This window comes from Equus przewalskii, unplaced genomic scaffold (genome assembly GCF_037783145.1).
Source record: "Equus przewalskii isolate Varuska unplaced genomic scaffold, EquPr2 ChrUn-9, whole genome shotgun sequence".
In the NCBI taxonomy this organism is placed as follows: Eukaryota; Metazoa; Chordata; class Mammalia; order Perissodactyla; family Equidae; genus Equus; species Equus przewalskii.
The window spans coordinates 384,101-405,504 of NW_027228757.1; the positions used below are offsets into that span (position 1 = coordinate 384,101).

Sequence of the window (21,404 nt, forward strand, 5' to 3'; positions counted from 1 at the left end):
CATATATGCTGGGTTTAATGTGGGGAAACTGATATCAGGGTCGATATCGGGGGGTCTGTGCAGCTGCAACTGAACTCCTCCTCGTCTCCTGACGTCGAGAGATCGAGTGGATTCGGGATTCTGGTGATGAGAGAGATTTGATTCTGGTGTCCTGGAAACCTAATACCTCTAATCCTGAATGGTATGGCCTTGAAGAAAAATACAAGCACATATTCAGCCTAACAGAGCTGGGTTTCTTGATCATCAGAAATCTCAGTATGGAAATGAGTGGACTGTACACAGCGAAAATCAGGTTCCGGTCAGGAAAACCCCAGGAGAAAGCCTTCAGACTCTGTTTATATGGTAAGGTTTGTAGGGACCACGCCCCAAACAGGCGTTCTGACAACCATTTTATCTAAAAGTTAGCCTAGAACTGGGTAAAAAAAAAGAAACCAGTGTTTAGGAGTTTTTGCATTTCTTCTGATGCCCTAAAAATAAAACTAAATATTAAAGATTACATCCCAGGAAAAACTAGTTAAAATTTCTTAAAAAGTATAAAATGTACACGAAATGGGGGAGAGAGAAAGAGCCACTGAAAAGGATAAAAAACCTTTCCCCAATCATAAAAATACTGCAAAATTGATTATTAGATATATGCAATTATATCAAAAATGTCCTGAATTGGTTGGTTGAAAACCTGATTTAAAAATTCTTAAATGACCCAAAATAGTTGGCAACACCAAAACAACAAAACAGAACACCAAAAAGATGAAATAAAAGCACCAAGAAGGAGACTGATGTTAGGACGAGTCATTAGATAAATTGCTTTGAGACCAATTGACCTGAAGTCCAGCTGGAGAGATCTCAGGACAAAGCTCTGTCCTGCTCTGTCCAAGTCAAAGATGCAGAAGGCGACCCAGCCGCTGTGCCCTGGGGCTCCCAGGCCAACGAGGAGCCCAATACCCTGCCCCAGGAAGCAGAGAACCTGGGCAGATGCGCAGTGGAGAAAGCAGCAAAAAGAGAGGAGGGGGAGCAGTGCCTGGGGGCATCCAACCTGCCAGAGCTCTCGCCCATTGCTGCTCTCTGCCTCCACCCTCCGTCTCCTCTGCTTGGGTGATCCCAGCAGCCTCCTAACGGGCCTCCCTGCCTCTCCTCTCTTCCTCCTTCCAGATCACCCTCCAACCAGCTGATATTTGGATCTTTTTAAAAATGCAGTACTCAGCCTGTTATTCCCCTGCTTAAAACCAAATAATACTTCTTGTCCCCACCCCCACAGGATAATGGCCCTCAGGAAAAGTCCAACCCCACACAGGATCTGGTCCTTGCCTGCCTCTCCAGCCTCATTTCCCAACACTTTCCCTCATGGGCAATACTCCAAATTAGCTACCCTTCACTCACCCACCTGGCCCTTTCTCTTCTCCTGGACATATGCTGGTGGCTCTCCAGGGGACATCCATCTCCCCACTTCCCCTGCACAACTAGCAAAGCCTCACCTAGTGGGAGCAGGGGAGGGGTGAGGGACTCCAACATGGGAGATGGGAACGCTTGTAAGAAGAGACTGGGGTGACTGGCTTGGCTGTCCAAACTGGGGTTTTCCATTGGTGAAGGGTGGGGAATACACCCGCTGACCCCCCGGCCTCCAGCTCTTGATTCCTGATCTTGTCTCTGTCCTCCTTGGCTGATAAATTCCTTGCATAGCTTTCTCAGTGACGTCATACCGGTACAGTCTCATCCTCTCTCTTTTGGCAGCAAGAAACAGAAACCTACTCAAATTAGGTCAATAAAGAGGGTTTTCATTGTAAAGATACATAGATCTCTAGGAGGAAGATGAATACAGGAGCTCCTCTAGCCCTCATGCTCAGGGACGGGAAAGCTGACGGGCACTCTCTTCTGTCTGTCAGGGACCATATGGTCCCTCATCTTTGCTCTCAGTGTCTCTCTTTCTCTCTCCTGTCAGCTTTATTCTCCTGGGCTTGTCCACACGGTAGGGAACATGGCCTTCTGCAGCTATGGGTCCCACTGGATCAGAGAGCAAAGGGACTTTCCTGGTGCACTCCACATGGAAAATTCCAGGGAAGGACCCTTGTTGGCTGGGCTTGGGTCACAAGACCGCCCCTAGATGGCTTACTGGCCAGAGGAATAGGCAAGGCCTGGGACTTGTGCCCTCCCCTGTAATGAGGGTTAGGCTGCTGTGATTGAGATCATATCAAAAATACAAGGTTGGAGCAGAAGAGAAGTTGCCAAAAGAAGAAGTCCTACTAGCTGGTTTCCTTTGGCCTTGTTTTCCATTCCCTGACATCCCATCAATGCCCAAGTTCAGTCTTCAAACAACACTCGCTCTCTCCCCATCGCCTGTAGGACTAAGTACTCATCACAGCATGAGAGGACCTCCACTGACTGATGCCGTCATTCCAGCCAAACATATTGCTCCTCAAACACAGCCTCTCTCTCCCTCATGGCTTTCAGAACTGCCACAGCCTAAGAAAACGATTTTCTGATCTATACTAAAGGAATACTTCCGTTGTGAAGTCCCAAGGTTCTTTCTCTTAGTTCTTTTGCAGATTGTGTTTCTGTCTGCCTTGCACTACAATTGTTTGTGTGTGGTCTACTCTCCACTTGAGAGCAGGGTCCGTGCCCTGCTCCCCTTGGCATCTGCCCAGTGTTTTCTACAGCTCCCAGCAGGGATTCAGGAAGTACTGTATTCCTTTAACCAGATAGAGTTAAGCAATATGTAAAGGATACCTACAGAAACACACCTACTTTTTCTAGGATTTTTGATTATTCAAGCCTGATTACTATTCCTTCACCTCTTGAAAAGAGCAGAATAAAGGTTCATATAAACCAATTACTGAGTGAATACTCTAAATGCCTGAGAGCATGAGCTTTCTAAACACCCATCTGTGCTTCATAACACTTTATAATAGACAGTCCATTTGGTTTTATATTTAAATTGTTATCTGTTCAAAAAATCAGATCTTTGAAAAAGCTAATTAAAATATTGTTTTCCCCAGACACATGTTCAAACAGTCTTGAGGAGAGCCCACACATTTGTATTTTTAATAACTGCCCCAGATCAGGGGCTGGCAAACTGTACGCCATTGGTCAAATCCAGCCCAGTGGCTGTTTTGTAAATAAAGTTTCATTGGAACACAGCCACATCCATTCATTAACATCTTGTGTTTGGCTCCTTTCGTGCTATAACATCAAAGTTGTGTAGTTGTGACAGAGCCCATATGGCTGGTGAAACCTAAAATATTTGCTATCTGACCCTTTAGAGAAAAGGTTGCCTCCCCTGCCTAGATGAATCTACTGACAGCTGATCCATGTAACTTCAGAGGGTTAACATGAGGATTAAATGAGTCCATGTAAACCCTTGGAGCCGTGACTGGAAATATATACCTGCTCAATAAGTGCTTGCTGTGGTTTTCTTTTCATCTGCTAATGAAGTAAATTACATTAATAAATTTCCTGATTACACTAACTTTGCATTCCTATAATAAACCCAACTTGATCATGATGTATTGTGTGACTGTATTTGCTAATATTTAATTTAGCAATTTTAAGTTCTCTGTTTATCACTGACATTAACCCATGGATTTGCAAGTGTGCTTTGTCTTGTTTTGGTGTTGGTATTCTCCTTGTCTGATGTGAGCATTCAAGTTCAACTATCCTTTCAGAATGACCTGAGAAATGTTTTGCCTTTTTCTAAGCTCTGAAACAGTGTCTGTAACACAGGAATTCCATTTGCCTTGGCCATTGGGTAGCACTCACCCCTGAAACCATATGCGCTTCATGCCCTTTGTAAGGACAGATCATTGTCCACCTTTCTACTTTCTTCTAAGGCTGTGGGTGTATTCAGGATTGCTGCTGCCTCTTAACAGAATTTTGATCATTTATGCTTTCCTGGAAAAGCATTACATTTGCATTTTCAAATTAATTGGCATGTAGTTGTACATAGTTTTTCCTTATAATTTTTTTAATATTTTATCTGTAATTATCCCCCAATGCTCATTCCTAGTGGTATTTATTATAGCTTTGATTTTTTAGTTAGATATCATTATTTTCTCTTTTTTGAACAATCAACTTTTAATTTTGCTGATCAAATTTCTTTTTTTATTGTTATCTATGCATATAATTTAAGAATATGTTTGACTACAATTAGCATAAAACTTGATTTTCAAAGGTTTAAGCAAATTTGTTTTTCTCATGTAACGAGAAGTCAAGAGATAGCATTTGCTGGTGTTGGGCCATCTGCTCGGCACTGTCATGGGGACCCAGGCTCGCTCTGTCTTTCTGCTCTGCCATCCTCCGCACATAGACTTTTGTCCTCGTGCTTGTTGCCTCGTGGTCCAGAGGTGGCTGTTGCTCCAGACGTCACTCCACAATAAAGGCAGCAAGGAGAGAAGGACAAGGGGAAGGTCCTTCTCGGTCTGGGGCTCTGTCTTTTCAGGAGTGAAGGCCTTTCCTCCCCCAGCAGATCCCCCTACTTCCCTGGTCAGCACCAATGCAGCTGCAAGAAAGACCGAAACCGAGACTTTGGCTCTCTAGATTCCACAGCAGAGGAAGCGAGGACGGAGAGGGAAGTGGGGCTGCGTGTGGATGAGCCACCTCTCAGATTGGCCACGTGGCCGTTACTGGCTGCTTTTACCGGTGTTACATCCTTTGCTCTGGTCTACCCACCATAGTAAAATAATCCACTGGAGTAATAGTGGATTTGAAAATTTCTCCTTGAATTTCCAACAGTGTTTTGGTTTTGATTTTGTTTTGTTTTGCTTTATAGCATTTATGCATTTCCAAACCATGTTAACATATTAATCTAAAATATCTCTCTTTGGCCTGCTTAATTTTTTTTTTTAAAGATTTTATTTTTTCCTTTTTCTCCCCAAAGCACCCCCGGTACATAGTTGTATATTCTTCGTTGTGGGTCCTTCTAGTTGTGGCATGTGGGACGCTGCCTCAGTGTGGTTTGATGAGCAGTGCCGTGTCCGCGCCCAGGATTCAAACCAACGAAACACTGGGCCGCCTGCAGCAGAGCGCATGAACTTAACCACTCGGCCCCGGGGCCAGCACCCTGCTTAATGTTTTTTATCTTAAATTTTATTTGGTCTGTAATGACTCTTGCCACACCTGCAGTCATTTTCTTGACATTTTCTTCATCTACTGTTTCCCATCTCTTTCTTTTTAATCTTTCCGTGTCGTTAGGTAATGGACATAGCGTGCCGCTGGCTTTACTTCATCTGAGTCTTGGCTTTTAACAGGGGATATAACGCATTCCAAGGTATTTCGTTTTTTTTACAGGTATGGACCTAAACTCCTGAAATCTTGTTTAATGTTTTTGGGGGGGGCTTGTTTTGTTTTTTTTCAAAGATTGGCACCTGAGCTAACATCTCTTGCCAATCTTTTTGTTTGTTTGTTTTTTCCTTCTTCTCCCCAAAGGCCCCCAGTACATATCTGAATATTCTAGTTGTAGGTTCTGCTCGTTCTGCTGGGTGGGACGCTACCTCAGCATGGCTTGATGAGCGCTGCTAAGCCTGGGCCCAGGATATGAACCAGCAAAACCCTGCGCTGCCAAAGCAGAGCCCACGAACTTAACCACTGGGCGACAGGGCTGGCCCCTAATGTTTTTTATTTACCATTTTTTTCTTATTTTTTCTGGATTTTATTTGATTAGTAGAGTTTTCTTTGACCTAAACTTTTCTAGTAGTTTGGAAGTTATACCACCTTGGATTTTTATCCTACAGCTTACTGAAATTAAATTTTTACTTCACCATTTAAGGATAATCAGTATCCTTTTCTTTCTCTGAACAAAACTGGAACTTTAACATGTTTTTCCACTTTATTCACAACTCCTCCCATGTTGTAGTTATTATATATAACAATATATAAAATTATTATCATCCGTATGATTATCATGGGTACATATCATTGTGTGGTTATCATGTACATCATGTCTGTTTAATCATCTAGGCTTAACTGGGCATGGGAGGGCCTCAGCCATCTGCCCCTGGGCTGGAGTCAGAACCCCTTGGGCCAGAGGGAGAAGGGTCCTTCCCCGGGCTGCAGTTAGGAACCTCACACAGCTGCATCAGCTTAGTGAGAGCAGATGATGTACTTGGGGGGGGCCTCCAGTCCTGAGGGTCAGTTTCTCTTTTGTGCCCCTTGCCCCAGAGCCCAGCCCCCAGCCCCAGATTCAGATTCATTCATTGTGAGACATCAGCCTGGAGTGTGGGACCCCAGGAGCCACAGAGAACCTGGCAGTGACCTGGCTGAGCAAGGGCCTCCCCAGGGAGTTGGAGCCGAGAGAGACACTGGGGCCAGCCCCCGACTCCAGGAATCTAAGCCTGAGCCTGCCCCTGGGCCAGTTGAATGGCCACCTCACCTGTGTGGTCAGCAACCCTGTGGACAAGAAGAATGCAACTTACACCTGGAGAACATCTGTCCATCGGCGGGTGAGTGTGATCTGCTGGGAAGGGTGACGAAAATGGGCTAGCAGAGAACGGGGGAGGGACGAGACTGGGTGGGCTCAGGGAATGTGGTGGGACAGGGGAATGTTTTAAGGCACCTGATGTGGTGCAACCAAAAGTTCCCCTGCCTGGTGAATGGCCACACCCTTGTTATAGTCTAACTTGCAACTCCAGAAATTGGACCAACGTGTGGAGACTGCTGCATCACCCAGGACATAAATCTGGGACTGGCATGTGGGCACCCCCTTTCCCAGCACTGAGGAGCCCAGAAGACTGAATTAGTCATCAGAATCCAAGCAGGGGAGGAGGAGGACTTGAGGATTAAGGACTGAGGATTCCCTAGACCTGGAAAGCTCATGTCGCCCAGACTCAGGCCCTCCCTGGATGGGCTGGAAAAGCTTAGCACATTCAGGCTGGAAGATGGCCATTTTTTGCTGCATGACAGATGTGCCATTTCTGAGATGATTAACACCTCTGAGTAAGTAAACCAAAGTTCAACCACCCACTGAGCAGTGAGAGCACCTGTGGTCACTACAGCCAGTTACACACTTCCCCCATCAGCCTAAGGGGTCACCCTGCTAGATAAAGGGACGGTCCAGGGTATGTTAGGGGGTGGAAGCCCTTACAAAGGAGCCTTGGGACCTGGTTTCATAAAATACGAAACCTCCTACTTTCCCTAGGATTATGCAGCAGGAACAAGGGATGGAAAAAAGGAGGATGAGTCCAGCGGCCTCCTCCCACCCACATCCCCCTAGGCTCTGCTTGCTCACGTGGGGCTCCCGTCTGAACAGTCTCCTCCATGTCATTTCCTCACTCGCTCAGCCACCCAGCATTCAACCCTCGCACTAGGACTGAAGGCCTACCATGTGCTGGGGGGGCGTCAGTGAGCCGTAAGCTGAGCCCCGCCCTCAAGGAGCTCAGAGTGCGGTAGGGCATCACCACATACCAGCTGTGTGACCCTGGACAAGTCGCTTGATTTTTGGAGCCTTTTTGTAAGATGTGCAATAATTGTATCTACTTCATAGGGCTGTGGTGCAAACTCAAAGGGGAATCTATGGAAAGTTATCAACACAGTGTGTGGTATAGATTGAGTCAATAATTATTAGAAAATACTTCAAAGAAGAGGAGGAGTAAATTTCTAAATATAAAGCCACATAGTAAGTGCTGAAGTCACAGCAAATACAAAGGATATGGTTCAAGCACAAAAAAGAAAGAAAGAAACTGAGTAACTGCTGCAGGAGTTGGGAAAGGCATCACAGAGAAAGGAACACCTGACTTGGGCCTTGAAGGATGAATAGGAGTTTTCTTGTGGCAGAATGAGAAAGATACCCCAAACAGAGAGCACAACGTGTCCTGAGGTCTGGTGACCCCAGATTCTTCCATTCTCTCTCCCTCTTGGGATACACTTCTCTTCTAGATTCTGAGAGGTGAAAAGAGATCCAGGTTGAGGGGATGAGCAATGGCACATCCAGCTAGCAGGAGCCTCCAAGTTTCCAGTGCAGAGAAAAGACATAAAACCTAGCAGAAGAAACATTAAAGTGACAGTGGGAAGTGTGCAGGGAGATTAGAAAGGAGGAAACCTCTCAGGGCTGCATCAAGGATGTCCACTTGGGATACAGGTCCTGAGCCAGGGTGGTCCCACCTCCTCCCCCTGCCTGCACCAGGCCTGACTGAGGCAGACCTGACACCAGCCTTTGACCCCACATTCATTTCAGAGCAAACGGCTTTGGAGAGGCATCCGTCCCACGGTTCTGATGGTGGGCCTGGGCGCTGGAGTGTGGATCTGGATGAGGAAGAAGACGGAGACTGGGAGAGGTAGGTGCTGGAGAGACGCTGAGAGGAGCAGTGGGATGGGGGGCCTGGAGGACACCCCAGGGAGCGGGGCAGGACTGGGCAGGACAATGGGCAGACAGAGGCTCATGGACCTCTCCTGTGAATCATCCCTGGAAGGCTGGGCTACAGCCTGCTGGGGGTGGGAGCAGAGAACATGCCCAGGAAGGAAGGTGATGTGTGGCAGGGACAGGGCAGGGGTCTGGGACCTGAGCTTACAGCCTGGGGAGCAATAGCTGCCCTCACCCGAGGGCTGATGAGGGGTCACCTCAATTCCACGCAGCCTCATTGAGTGTCTGCTGTGTGCAGGTGGGTCTGCTCTCCTGCCCGAGGGGCCCAGCTCAGCAGCTGCTCCCCAGGCCCTTCCCACAGAAGAATCTGCTGACCTGCACACTGGTGGGGCTGATAGCCACGACTCCCCCTACATGAAGATCAGACTCCTGGGACACCCTGAGGTGGGTCTGAAGGAATCAAATCAGGTTGACCAACATCTACTCAGAGGTCATGAATCCCGGGAAGTCCAGGGTACTCTGCTCCTTGTCGGGCTCTGGGTTCAATCCTTGCTTTGGATGATATGGTTGCTGTGCCCGGGCACTCACAGGATGCTGGGAGCTGAGGTGCAATGAGAGGAAACCACCGATGAGGAGTACACCTCAACCAACTGTCCACAATCTCATCAGATGTCGCTGCCACCCAGGGAGGAGGGGTGGCAGAGCAGGAGAGGCAAGAATGTAAATGGACAGGTGTCTGGTAGACCCTGCCATCTGCATAGGACCCAAAGGAAGCAAAAGCAGGTGAGACCAGCAGGGCCTGGAGGTTGGGCAGACCCAAGTATCTGAGGAACATTGGGAAATCTCCTCCTCCCCGCAGTCTGTCTCCCTCCTACCTACCTGAGATCCTGCCATTAATGCCACCTGTTTGGATAAAGGCATTGTTGTCACCACTGATGAGATGTCCCAGGGAAAGCATCTCAAGTGGCCACTGGCCCTTAGATGGAAATTGGTGCCATGGTCACCGATGGAATGATTACAACAAGGGGGCAGACCTGGAGACAGGACAACTGTAGGAGCAGAGGACAGTCAAGGGACTTCCCTAGAAGCAATGGTTCTCAAACTGAGCTCACATCGGAACCCCATGGAGAGCATGGTAAAATAAAGTTTGCTGGGCTGACTCCAGACTTTCTGATTCAGCAGGTCTAGGGAGACCCGAGCATTTGCTCAATTCTAACACGTTCCCAGAGGATGCTGACACTCCTGGTCCAACTCTTTGAGAACTACTGGGCTAAAGAGAGATCAGGGGAAAAGCAAGTAGAGCCACTGTCTGGACATCCAGGACTAGCCAGTGGCCGGGGCCTCTCTTCTCCCCTCCTTTCACTTTTCTAAAGAGGGAGCACTCTGGCTCATTGTGCCACAGAACATCAGGATCTTAGAAATCCCTTGGTCTGGTCCCAGCAGTTTAGAGTTGGGAAAGTGGAGCCCAGAAGGAACAGTGGGGATTGGGCAGAGAACCACGTAAGCACAGGGCAGAACAGGGGTGTCCTCACTACAAGTCCAGTGCTCTGTGCACTGTGCCCAACTGCCTTAGTGCCTGCCACCTTGCGACTTCCCATCTCAGCCCCTCTGAGTTATGTCCCCATCTGACCTGGGCCTCAGGGAACTCAGGAAATAGCTCCTTGGGCCCAAACCCCAATTCCCCCTACCAGAGGAGCACAGGAGGGGAGCAATGTGTGACTTTGGGACAGAGAAACAAAGCAGGCCACATCTGACCCAGACACACAGCCCTGCCCTAAAGCCCCTGCCACCAGAGTCCCTGCCCTTGGGGCACTCCCGGTCTGATGGAGAAAACGAATTCCCTGCCAGGACACAGGGAGAGAACAGAGAAGAGAGATGGGAGTGGCATGAAGCAGCAGAGTCCAGAGAAATGGATGTGAAACCCACCTCTGATACTGACTTCTTGATTGACCTTAGAAAAGTTACTTTACTCCCTGGGCCTCAGTTTCTTCTTCTATAAAGTGAGGATTATAGTAATAACACCTTACATTTATCTGATGCTTTGCAGTTTTTCAAAGCACTTTTGCAATGAGGGCAGTCAAGGTGATTGACAAATTTGTCCAAGAAATATTTACGGAGTGTCTACTATGTTCCCAGAATTGTTCTGATCTGGGCTGCACGATTCAACAGAACAACAAAAATCCCTGGCCTCCTAGAATATACGTTCTAGGTTGGGGGAGGGGAGAATGACAAATAAAATAAGCAAAACATGAAGGGTCAGATGACGATAAGTGCTAAGCAGAAAATAAAGCAGAGAAGAGGGAGGGAGGGATTGGGTGCGATTTTAACAAGCTTGTCAGGGAACCTCACCAAGAGATGAGCGAAGTGGGGGTCTTGGAGGGTGTGGGCGGGGCGGGGAGAGGGCTAGCATCCTGGGTCTAGGACAGAGCAAGTGGCAAGATTCTGCAGTGTTCAATGGAGAGTTCCGCACCGAAGCCGTATTCTGGGGAGTTGTCAGGATGGAGAGCCAGAACTACCTGGTTGAGGACAAGAGGCACATGAAGAGATGTAGCTTGAATAACCCTGTTCCTAATTCTTAGAAACTGACCAAGACCACTCCTAAACTCTTCTTGAATTGTAGGAAGACATGGAGAAGGGCAGCTGCCATTCATACAGCCCGAGTGTGCTCCAGTAGTCCACACTATCTTTGAGAAGATCCAGAAAAGCCCAGAACCCCAGGGTGACACCGAGGCCGTGAAGACCCTGGGGCAGTGAGGGGGCCTTCGCAAGATCTCCCCCACCCCACCATTCACCCCAGCATCCTAAGATCTCCCTCCTTCAGGTGGACCTGGGACTAGACCCCAAGTCTTTCTGACCCATCCCACTGAGACAGCAGAGCAGCAGGAGCTGCTCCCCTGGGTTCCCCACCAAAGCTTTCTCCCTTCACAGACTGTGGTCAGTGATGGTGCTACTCAAATATCCAAGTGTGAGAGGTAAGCCTTTCAGCAGTCAGCCAGATTTCTGACCTGTGACCATCTTAACCCCATTAGGGAACACCCATGGTTAGGCAGGACCTGCATACGGATGGTCAGGGGATAGAGATGCTTTCCTGGAACAGGGAGAGTCCTGGTGCCTCTGAGAATGATGAGTCTTGGGTGGAGGAACTTCAGGATGTCATAGCCCAGCCCAGTACCCAAGAATAGAGAAAGGGATGGCCTTTGACTATGGAAAAGCCAGAGGCTGGCAGATACAAGATTCCGGGTCAGTTGTGCCTGGGAGGGGTGGAAAGGGAGGGAAATGCTTTTTGAGCTCCAGTACCTACCAGGCTTAATCTAAGCACAGTAAATGAACTATCTCAGGATTTTGCAAATTCAAGTAATTCACAGACCCTTTTATTTTTATTACATGATATATGCATACAGTATAAAACTCAAAAGGCAGCTCTTGTTGACATGATAATGTTTCAGCATCTTATTGCTATTGTAAATGGGGTCTTGTTCCCATTAGATCTTCCAACTAGTTGATTAAAATAATGCACACATAACATATATAAATTTTCATGTTACTAAGTTTCTTTTCTGTTTGTAACAGTTTTTCATTTGATCTCTTTGAATATCTGAGTAAATAACCATATTATCAACAAATAATTATAATTTTTGCTTCCTTCTTTCCAATTTTTATGCCACATTCCTTTCTCTTGTCTAATTGCATTGGCTAATAGCTCCAAAGCCATGCTAAATAATACTGATAAAGATGTCCTTGTATTGTTCCTAACTTTAATATAAATGCTTCTAGTGTTTCTCCATTAAGCATGATGTTTTTATTAGGTTAAGGCATATCTGTTTTATCATGTTAGGAAAGCATGTATTTATTCCTATTTTATCAAGACTTATACTGAGAATAAAATGTTAAATTTTATCATTTCTCATTTCACCTGTGCAAATTTCACATGCTTTTTCTTTTTCATCTATTAATAAAACATTAACAGATTTCCTAATATTGAGCTATTTTTGCAGTATTGGAATAAATCCCAGTTGATGTATTATTCTTTTAATATGATACTCTTTGATAATATTTTTATTTTGGAGTTTTGTATCATTATTCATAAATGAAATTCTCCTATATGATTTTTACGCTTTACTTTGTCAGTTTGGTATTTGTGTTAGACTTATTAAAGACAACTTTTATCTTCACTTCTTGTAATAATGCAATAAAAATTTGCTTTGTAGTCCAAAACAGGTTCCATTTAAAGAAAATAATTCTAATTACCCAGTGTTGATTTAAATTATTTTTATTAAAAATTTACTTAAAGATGTATAAACATCAAACTACATGTACATGACTTCTGCTTATAGCATTTATACTATAATCCAAATAAATGTGGATAAAGTAAATAAAAACAAAGCAGTCAAACAGTAAAGCAATGGTCATTGAAACTAATATTCAAACGTACAACTTTAATGTGATGGGTGTTTTTGTTTTGCTGAAATTAAATCATTAATGTTGGGATTATAGGAAAAAACTGTAGGTTCACATTAGGTTCAGTAATTAATTTATTTTTTTAACTTTAACACAAAGACTGCCAGTTCATATACATTTATTGGACAACACTTGATTAAAGTCTTTGTTTACCAGTTCAAGACGGTCAACTTCATTCTTAACCAAAACTCTGCCAGGTGACAATTGAGAGATCTATAAATTGTTGGATTCACCTGAAAAAAATTAGCATTACAGCATTATGGAAATCTTCACTGAATACATACCTATCTACTTACTACTGAAACCCTAGTCTGAAAAATTCTTCTTTGGATATTTGCTACCATAGTGGGTATTTACTACATTACTGTGAATGAACTTTGGAAAGCTGTTACTACAAAGACAGAATCCCACACCTCTACGTGCAGGGCAGATACGCCCCTGACCGCTACAGAGCAGGAACTTTGGAGCTTGACGTGCCTGTGTGAGAAGAGCTGTGGGCCAATTAGAGGCCAATTCAGTGAATGATCAAGCCATCAAAGTGGTCAAATCTATCCATTTACCAGAAACTTCTTTCTTTTAACTGTGTATAAAGCTTAAAGCAATTCGTACTGGATAGTCTGGTTTAACAGCTTTTGAAGATTTCTGTCTTTTTTGTTGACAGGATTCCATTGTTTCCTCCTAAAAGCACCTAAGACAATGTTTGACTTTTCTCTACTCAGCTCCCTGTGAGGAGAAAAAAGGAGAAGTCAGTTCACAGGACAGCCTGAATTGGTGATTCCTGAAAGGCGGAGGTCGGGGGGGCAGAGAGGTGAGGAGACTGACAGGCAGAGTGAGGAGGAGACTGAGGGTCAGGGAGGCAATCCGAAGCCAGAACCCTGGAGTCTTTGCTCCCCAGGGTTCTCATAGGCCCTGTTGATCCATTCGATTCACATTGTTATAAACTTTATCAATCATTGATAGAAGTACAGATTTTATCAATTTAGCATATTCAGCACGTTGATCATTCAGTGATTTGCTTGTATGGGAAACGGATTCATCTGTAAACTGTTTTTCAGCAAACCAGTTTAGATGAGTTGACCTTTGGGCAGGTTGATGTGAGCCTTACTGCTTAATGGCTAAGAAATTTGGCTTTGGGGCCAGCTGCCTGCGTTAAGCCCTCACACCACTTACTGGCTGTCTACTCTTGAGCAGGGTCGTGACCTCTCAGAGCCTCAGTCTCCCCATCTGTAAAAGTGGAGTAAGCAAGGACTGGCCAAGCAGCATAGTGGTTAAGTTTGCACACTCTGCTTCGGGGGCCCAGGGTTCACAGGTTTGGATCCCAGGCACAGACATACACACCACTCATCCAGCCATGCTGTGGCAGCATCCCACATACAAAATGGAGGAAGACTGGCACAGATGTTAGCTCAGCAGCAATCTTCCTCAACAAAAACAGGAAGATTGGCAACAGGTGCTAGCTCAGAGCCAACCATTCTCACCAAAAAAACAAAGTGGAGTAATCAAGGGCCTCCCTTCTAGAGTTGTTGGAAGAGTCAACGAGTTAACACACTCACAGCCTCAGAGCAGCACTTGCATCACCAGTGCTCAGTACATCTTATTACTGTCATTCTGCCCTCCCCGCCTGAGGGCTAGTCCTCCCACTTGTCTCCTCTACGTGAACCATGCACTGGACAGTCCCTGTCAGGACCACCGTCTGTGTCATCATCTGGTCCTCCTGTGAAGATGCTTTAACACGAAAGCAAGCAGAGCCCTGAAAATGCCTGTAATAAGGTAGTCACTGCAGGATCCAGAACATGCGTGTGTTAATGTTCAGATATCATCAAAATGAAAGCATGAAATATACACATTCTAATGCAGCTCTTGCAGGTCCCTGAGGCTACCAGGCACACCAGTTTGGGAAACACCATTCTAGGAGCAATGGACCCAGACAGGAAAGACAGCAGACAAAAGAGCAAGAGGGGCGGGGTTGGGGGAGGCCCAGGAGCCACAAGGATGTCACGCCACATGGCTGGCCCAGGCTGAAGGGAGGAGGGGAAAAGGAATGGAATCCCACAGGGCATTCCTCGAGGAACAGGAATACTCCACTCAGCGGAGACGGTCTCCATGTGGTTTTCACAGAACTGGAGCAGATGGAGCAGACGGGGTTCTCAAACTCTTGTTCCCCAAAGTTCCTGCTCTCTTCCTACGCTGCCCAGGCTGCTGTGGGACCAAACAAAGAATACAGCCATTATATCTAGTTCTCTGACTCCTGTGCTGAGTTCAGCGTCCTGACAGAAAGCAAAGTCAAAAGGAATCTAAACACGTGTCTACTGAGGCAAAGAGCAAAATAAATAGGAAGACCTCAATCAAAGATGAAAAAGCAGAAAAGGAAAAAATAAGACCTACACAAAAAATTCATCCTCCAAAATAAAGGAAAGGAAGAACAGTTTTCAAAAGACTGACGGAACCAGAGATGAAAGATGAACTAAGATATCAGAATATGATTGGGGGAGGGGCAAAGAAAACAATCAAAGGGAAAAGTAATTCTTTTGCAGATTTAAAAATGCAGAGACTAAAATCAGCACTACAGGGAACCATATCAATGATGTGGAAGACAAGATAAGAAAATAATATAAAAAATAAGAGGAAAGCAATTAGAGCAAAGAAGAGCAATATGGAATGACAATGGAGATCAAATGCATGGATAACTAGTGTCCTCCAAGAAGAGACAGAAGGAATGGAGAGGAAAAACTACCATGACCAACACCATCCATTTCCTCCCTCAAGCCACCCCTCTTCTCACCAACAGAACCCTGCTTGGTTCAGCTGTCAAGAGAGAGAGCGGGTATCAAGGATGGGGCGGGGGGATTCCCCTGACCTCACGGTGGGCGTGTGACCTCGTTCTGGCCAAGGATATGTAAGAAAAGTTTACTAGGGGCTCCTGAGAATGACTTCCACCCTGACAAGAGGAAGGAGGCTGAGGAGAAGCTCCCGCCCCACACTTCCCCTGGCTCCTGCCTCTGAAAGTGGCTGTGTGAGAATGTGGTGCTTGAAACTGTTGGAGCCTTCTCAGAGCAGAGGGGAGGTCAGGAGGTGGCAGAGTCTGACCCAGGGCCCTGGCACCCCTGAGCGCTGATCCAAACCCAGCCACAGCTTATCTCTGAGCCTAGAAATCACCAGGGGAGCAGCAAGAGTGATGTTACAGATGCGGGAAGGAGCAGCGTGTGGACAGGTGAAAGGGAATGCTTTTGGAGTTTGCTGGTTGGTTTGCATCTGCTAAGTTATAGAGCACAGAGAAGGAGGGGCTGGAGAATAAGTTGGGCACGGTCATGGAAATTAGGTTTGGACTTCTTGTTCAAGATGTTCATGAACAAGGTAGATGCATGTGTTTCCTCTCCTTCCGCAGAACCTTAAAACCATACTGAATCTATTTTGATTAAGTGTATAAATCACAGCATCAAAGAGAGACAGGAATAACTAGTCGGCAGACCAGAGATTCCTGGAGTTTCAGAGCGAGAAGGAAGAGGGCAGCCTAGCAGGGCAGAGCCAGACCCCAGACCAATGACGTCAGCATCTCTGGGCTAGTGCCCAGGAACAGTATTTTTTTAACGGTCCCATTGAGCCCAATGTACAGCCACGTTTGAGAACCACTGACCTGGGATACAAACAGAGGGGCACAGAAGGGGATGGAGATGTACGCCCAGAGGAACCCACAGGGGCTCTGAACTCATAGGCCCAGGTAGGACGGAGGGTGGGGTGAGAACGGGGCTGAAACAGGGAGAATAGTGGGAGGTCTGTGCATGGAATAGTCAACCCCCAACCCTCTGTCCACCTCCAGGCATGGACCGTCATGGAGCTAGGCATTTCCTTCTCAGACATTAACAAAGGAGAGCTCTTCTAAAACCAAAACCAAAGCCAAGAAACTCTGAATACACTGTCTGGAGAGAACTCGGGCAGCTTGTGTGGGCACAGGAGCCTCAGGAAAGCCCACCTCATTCTGACATTTAGGGGTTCCCCAGCATAGAAGCCAGCTCCCTGTCCTCACCCTAAATTGGAGCCTGATGCCCACAGAGCTGCTTGGCTCATTTATAAATGTAAGAGGAATACCAAGGACACCAGGACCAGCCCCCTGCACCTGAGCCCCGGCTGTGAGGCTGTCCCTGAGCCAGCCCAACATCTGCAACACCTGTGTGGTCGGCAACTATGTGGACCAGAACACTGCCACCAACGGCACCGGGGAAGTCTATTGATCAAGAAAGTGCCCAGCAGGGTGAGTGTGCCCAGCTCCTGAGACACTCCTTTCCCAGGAGATTAGGGGTGGGGTATGTTGGTGCTCACCACCCCCAGGAAATGTGATATCCAACATCTCCAGCCCTTGGGACAATACCAGATGAGATGAATCAGAGACAGTAAAGGCTGGCATGTGACCCAGGAAACTATGGGGGATGGGTGGAATCGGGGCTTTTAGGAAGAGCAAAGAACAGCTAGGCCAGTCACTGATGTGTCTCTCCGCTCTGCCCTAAATCCATCTTGAAGGGCCGTTGAGTGGACAAGGAATCATCTCTGTAATTAGTGACCTCAAGACAGAAACTTGAAGATAAAGAAAGGCAGCTTTGACTCAATATTAGAGGAGAGTTCTGTACTCAGAGTCATCCAAACATGCAACAGAGGCTTTGGGACACAGTGAGGTCCCTGTCACTGGTGGAATGTAACCACAGGCAAACTCACCTGGTGGGTTGTTAGAAAGTCGAGGAAGGAACAGGACTCCACAGTGAGTTTGCTTCCAACATGGACATTCTTAGATTCTAGGAAATTCTCTGCAGCAAAAGCACATAGGATTATTGCAAACCCCAACAACCCAGTTTCCCAGAACCACCAGGTGGAGTGGAGGGCCTGCACTGAGCCAGCCCACTGCAGGGAGTGTGGGCAGTCCCAGGACCCATCACCCGGAAGCCGCTCACTCTGCTCCGTTTCTGACCCAACAGGGACTAGAGCTCTGTTCCCCCCATTACTGTGGACGGTGCTGGCAAACGGCCTCTCTCCTTGGGCTCCTTGGGAAGCCCGGAGTTCAGCTCACAAGAAGGGTTTCCAGCAGAAGGGAAGAGAGAGGTGCCCGAGCAGCGAGACAACTGCACTGGGGCCTTCTGTCTTTTCTTGTGCTTTGTCAAGTTTTCTAAATCATAAATGAATGCTTTCTATATTCTGCCAAGTTTTAAAACATATTTGTTGGCATGAAAATGCATTATTTTTTAAGGTTTGAAGGAATCTACCTGTAATAGCATGTGGCTCTCATGCCCTTAAGGAGAAAATACTTATATAAGTTTTACAATATTTTCTGTGTTGATTTTTTGAGCTTTATACACACATGTAGATCAATTTTAGCAATTCATATCATTCTAGAAATTATTTCATTAAGATTTTTAAATTGAATAGACTTTTATTACGTATTACACTCTCTTAGTTTTTCTAGTTGTTATGGTGGTTCTGATGTTGTAAATATGAGAGGATCTCATTGAAAGTCTAAGTGATAAATTAGGTGAAGATTCCGGCCCTGAGAGCTGTGGAATCCCATTGCTCAGTTCACTGCTTTTCTTTCTGGGTCTGTTTGCTAAAGCGGTTTGGTGGTTCAGCTGGTGGTGTGTGGTGTGTTGAGGCAGCGTCCTCTCCCTCCACTCCCTCCACTACAGCTGGGAAATGAGAGGAACACGTGTGGGTATTTCTTTGTTTTTTTGGTTTTGGGAGATTAGATAAAACATCACACCCCTGGATCACAGGAAAGGTACAGACATTCAAGATCAGAGACCTAGGTAAGACTTAATCTCACAAATGAACGTGACCGAAAAAATTTGTCAATCCTGGGAGGGTTATATAAGAAATGGAGCATAAAGAGAGGTGAGCGACAGAGACAAACGCAGTTCTGTCAGGCGGGCAGGAGATTCCCATGCTCCAGGCAGGTATGTCCCACCATGGAGATGAAGAGCTCAGACTAGAAAGCCATTGGCATCCACACCAGCAGCGTCTACTCACCTGTCCTGACTCAGGGCTCCCCAGGCAGCCCAGTGACACCTTTGTTTCCCACGTGGCGTGTCTTTGGGAGAGGACACACTGCTCAGGCTAACAGGACCATCCAGCCCAGTTAGCAAGTGTGCCTCTTACTACAAATTGATAAGTCAGCATTCTGGTTGTGCCTATCAGTGTCTTTTGACATTTGTTAGCAAGATTTTGCATCTCCAAGGCAAATCACACAGGGCAATGGATGAAATAGAGCTTCTAGGCTCATGCTCAGGGTCCATGTGTCAGACTTTGGACCTTGGTGAGCACACCAAAGTAATTCCAACCTGTGCGGTCTCGTGATTCACTCATTCTTTCACTCAACCAACATTTCCTGCACTGCCTGCTGAGCACACACCGAGAACCATCTTGGAAGACAAACTCTCAGTCTCCATGCCATGTACATTCCCATTTGAATTTAATGAAGTCTTCACGTAGGCCAAAGGTTTCAGTTCTCAGCCCAGATCATACATCAGAATCAACTATTGGGTTTTGTAAAATACAGATGATCCCTAGTGTGGGGATAGGGTCCAAGTGTCTGTTCTTAGAATCTCTCCAGTTGACCTGATGAACAGCCAGGGTTGTGAGCTGGGTCAGGTGGAGTGTCCATTTGAATCAATTAGACCAAAAGTTTCACTTTGCCTGTACTATGTAGATAGATCCAGAGATATCTGGGGTTATTTCAATAAGATTCTGAAGGCATCAATTCCACACAAAAGAAAGTGAAAATAAGCATAAATACTTTAACGACTTCCTAAGATGATAAGCTTCCTGTTGGCACATATGTGGCATTAACTGCCTGAAACACAGCTCTGCTCATGTCACTGCCCTGCTCAAAAATTGTAATAGATAATCTTTTTCTGATAAGTGCTATAGAGAATCTGATGATACAGAAAAAGAGACGGGTTCCGGAACATAACCACTGTTAACTTCTTGACATATCAGTTTTAGACTTCCCTTATGCCGACATAAACATACGTTTGTATATATTTATAATACAGGATAATACTATACACACTGTCCCATAACTCTTTTAATATTGCAGGGACAATTTCCAATCTAAATATGTAAAGATGCAATTTATCCTTCTTATTACGTCTATAGTACTCCACTATGCGGATAGACTACCTTATTTAACCAGTGTACAGCTGTCAAGAGTGGGGGCTTTAGAATCCAACTCCAAAATTTAACCCCAGCTCTGCCACTTCCTAGTTGTGTGACCTGGAGCAAGTTCATTAACGTATCAGTGTTGCAGTTTCCTGGGAATAATAATGGGATTTGCATAATAGGATTTGCAGTTTACACTTTGAGGCCTCCACTCCCATTGTCTTTAAACTGCAGCCCAGATTAAACGCCCCCTGAGTCACAGCCTTTTGAAGAACAATGAGGAAAAACAGAGCTTGGAGGAGGGAGGATGGCGCCTGGAGGAGTTTGCAGCTTTAAATAGGGAGGTCAGGGGAGACCCTACCTAGAAGATAACGTTTGTACAAAGACCTGAAGGAGGTCAGGAAGTGAGACAGGCAGACAGCTGGGGGAAGAGAATTCTAGGCAGAGCGAAGGCCCTGAGGCAGGAGCATGCATGGTGCATTGAAGGAAGGACAAAAAGCCCAGTGTCCTAGAGTCAATTGAGGGAGGAGGGGAGCAAGAGAGATCAGGTCAGATGGTATAGGATCTTGCAGACAAAGGGGATCCATGGGGGAGTTCTGAGCTAAAGAGTAATGTGACACAACTTAGGTTTTGAAAACATCACTCTGGGTGACTTTTTTTTTTTTTTTTTTTTTTTGAGGAAGATGGGCCCTGAGCTAACATCTGTACCCATTTTCCTCCATCTTCATCATGGGACGCCTGCCACAGCATGGCTTGATCCCGTGCTTAGGTCCGCACCCGGGATCCGGACAGGCGCACCCAGGGCTGCCAAAGCAGAGCGTGCAAACTTAACTGCTACACCACCGGGCAGGCCTCTAGATGACATTTGAAAAATATACATTAATGGGTTAAGACAAAACTAAGGACACTGAGTCTACTGTAATAATCCAGGTGAGAATTGATGGTCCTTGGAACAGGGGGGTGGTGAGAGGTATTGTGTTGTATATATGAAAATAAATATTTGAATATATATATTGAATGAAAAGATACCAGTATTTGCTGATAGACTGTGGGGTATGAGAAAAAGAATGAAGTCAAATATGACACCAAGGTTTTGTGGCCAGAGCAAATGGTCGGACTGAGGTGGCATTTTGGGGATGGGAAACTGTATGGGCAGCACGTTTGGAGAGTTTCAAGTTAGAGGAGCCAAGCTGGAGACGCCAGTTGTACATGCGAGTGGAGATGGCCAGTAAACAGTCGGAAATTTATGATGTGCTGTCCAGGGGAGGGATCACTTCTGTGAGTCCCTTTTGCCACATAAGGTCATAAAGTCACAGGTTCTGGGGATTAGTGCATGGCCATAACATCCCATCAGCTGCGTGTTGCTGTGAAGGTGTAAGCTACGTCACCGGTATTTCAAACACCAGCAGGGTCACCCATGGTGGACAAGTTTCAGTGGGTTTTCCAGACTAAGACAGACGAGGAAGAAGGACCTGCCCACACACTCCCAAAATGAATGACCATGAAAACCCTCTGAATAGCAGCA

At 46.2% G+C, this 21,404-nt stretch overlaps 1 protein-coding gene and 1 long non-coding RNA gene across 2 annotated transcripts in view; one reads left to right on the forward strand and one right to left on the reverse strand.

Moving 5' to 3' along the window:
* The window catches only part of LOC139081751 (uncharacterized), a 32,491-nt gene extending 19,960 nt beyond the window's left edge, over positions 1-12,531 (forward strand). Inside the window, exons 5-9 of the mRNA XM_070608546.1 lie at positions 64-351; positions 6,190-6,428; positions 8,159-8,258; positions 8,583-8,728; positions 10,905-12,531. Coding sequence (XP_070464647.1) covers positions 258-351; positions 6,190-6,428; positions 8,159-8,258; positions 8,583-8,728; positions 10,905-10,958 — 633 coding nt within the window. The 5' untranslated portion in view covers positions 64-257 and the 3' untranslated portion in view covers positions 10,959-12,531. The remainder of the gene's footprint in view (positions 1-63; positions 352-6,189; positions 6,429-8,158; positions 8,259-8,582; positions 8,729-10,904) is intronic.
* Positions 12,532-13,349: 818 nt separating this feature from the next.
* LOC139081752 (uncharacterized) lies at positions 13,350-17,574 on the reverse strand. Its single transcript, XR_011536979.1, has 3 exons — positions 17,450-17,574; positions 14,828-14,941; positions 13,350-13,465 (listed from the first exon to the last, which is right to left on the reverse strand). It is a non-coding gene; the product is annotated as an uncharacterized lncRNA (long non-coding RNA).
* Positions 17,575-21,404: the final 3,830 nt, after the last annotated feature.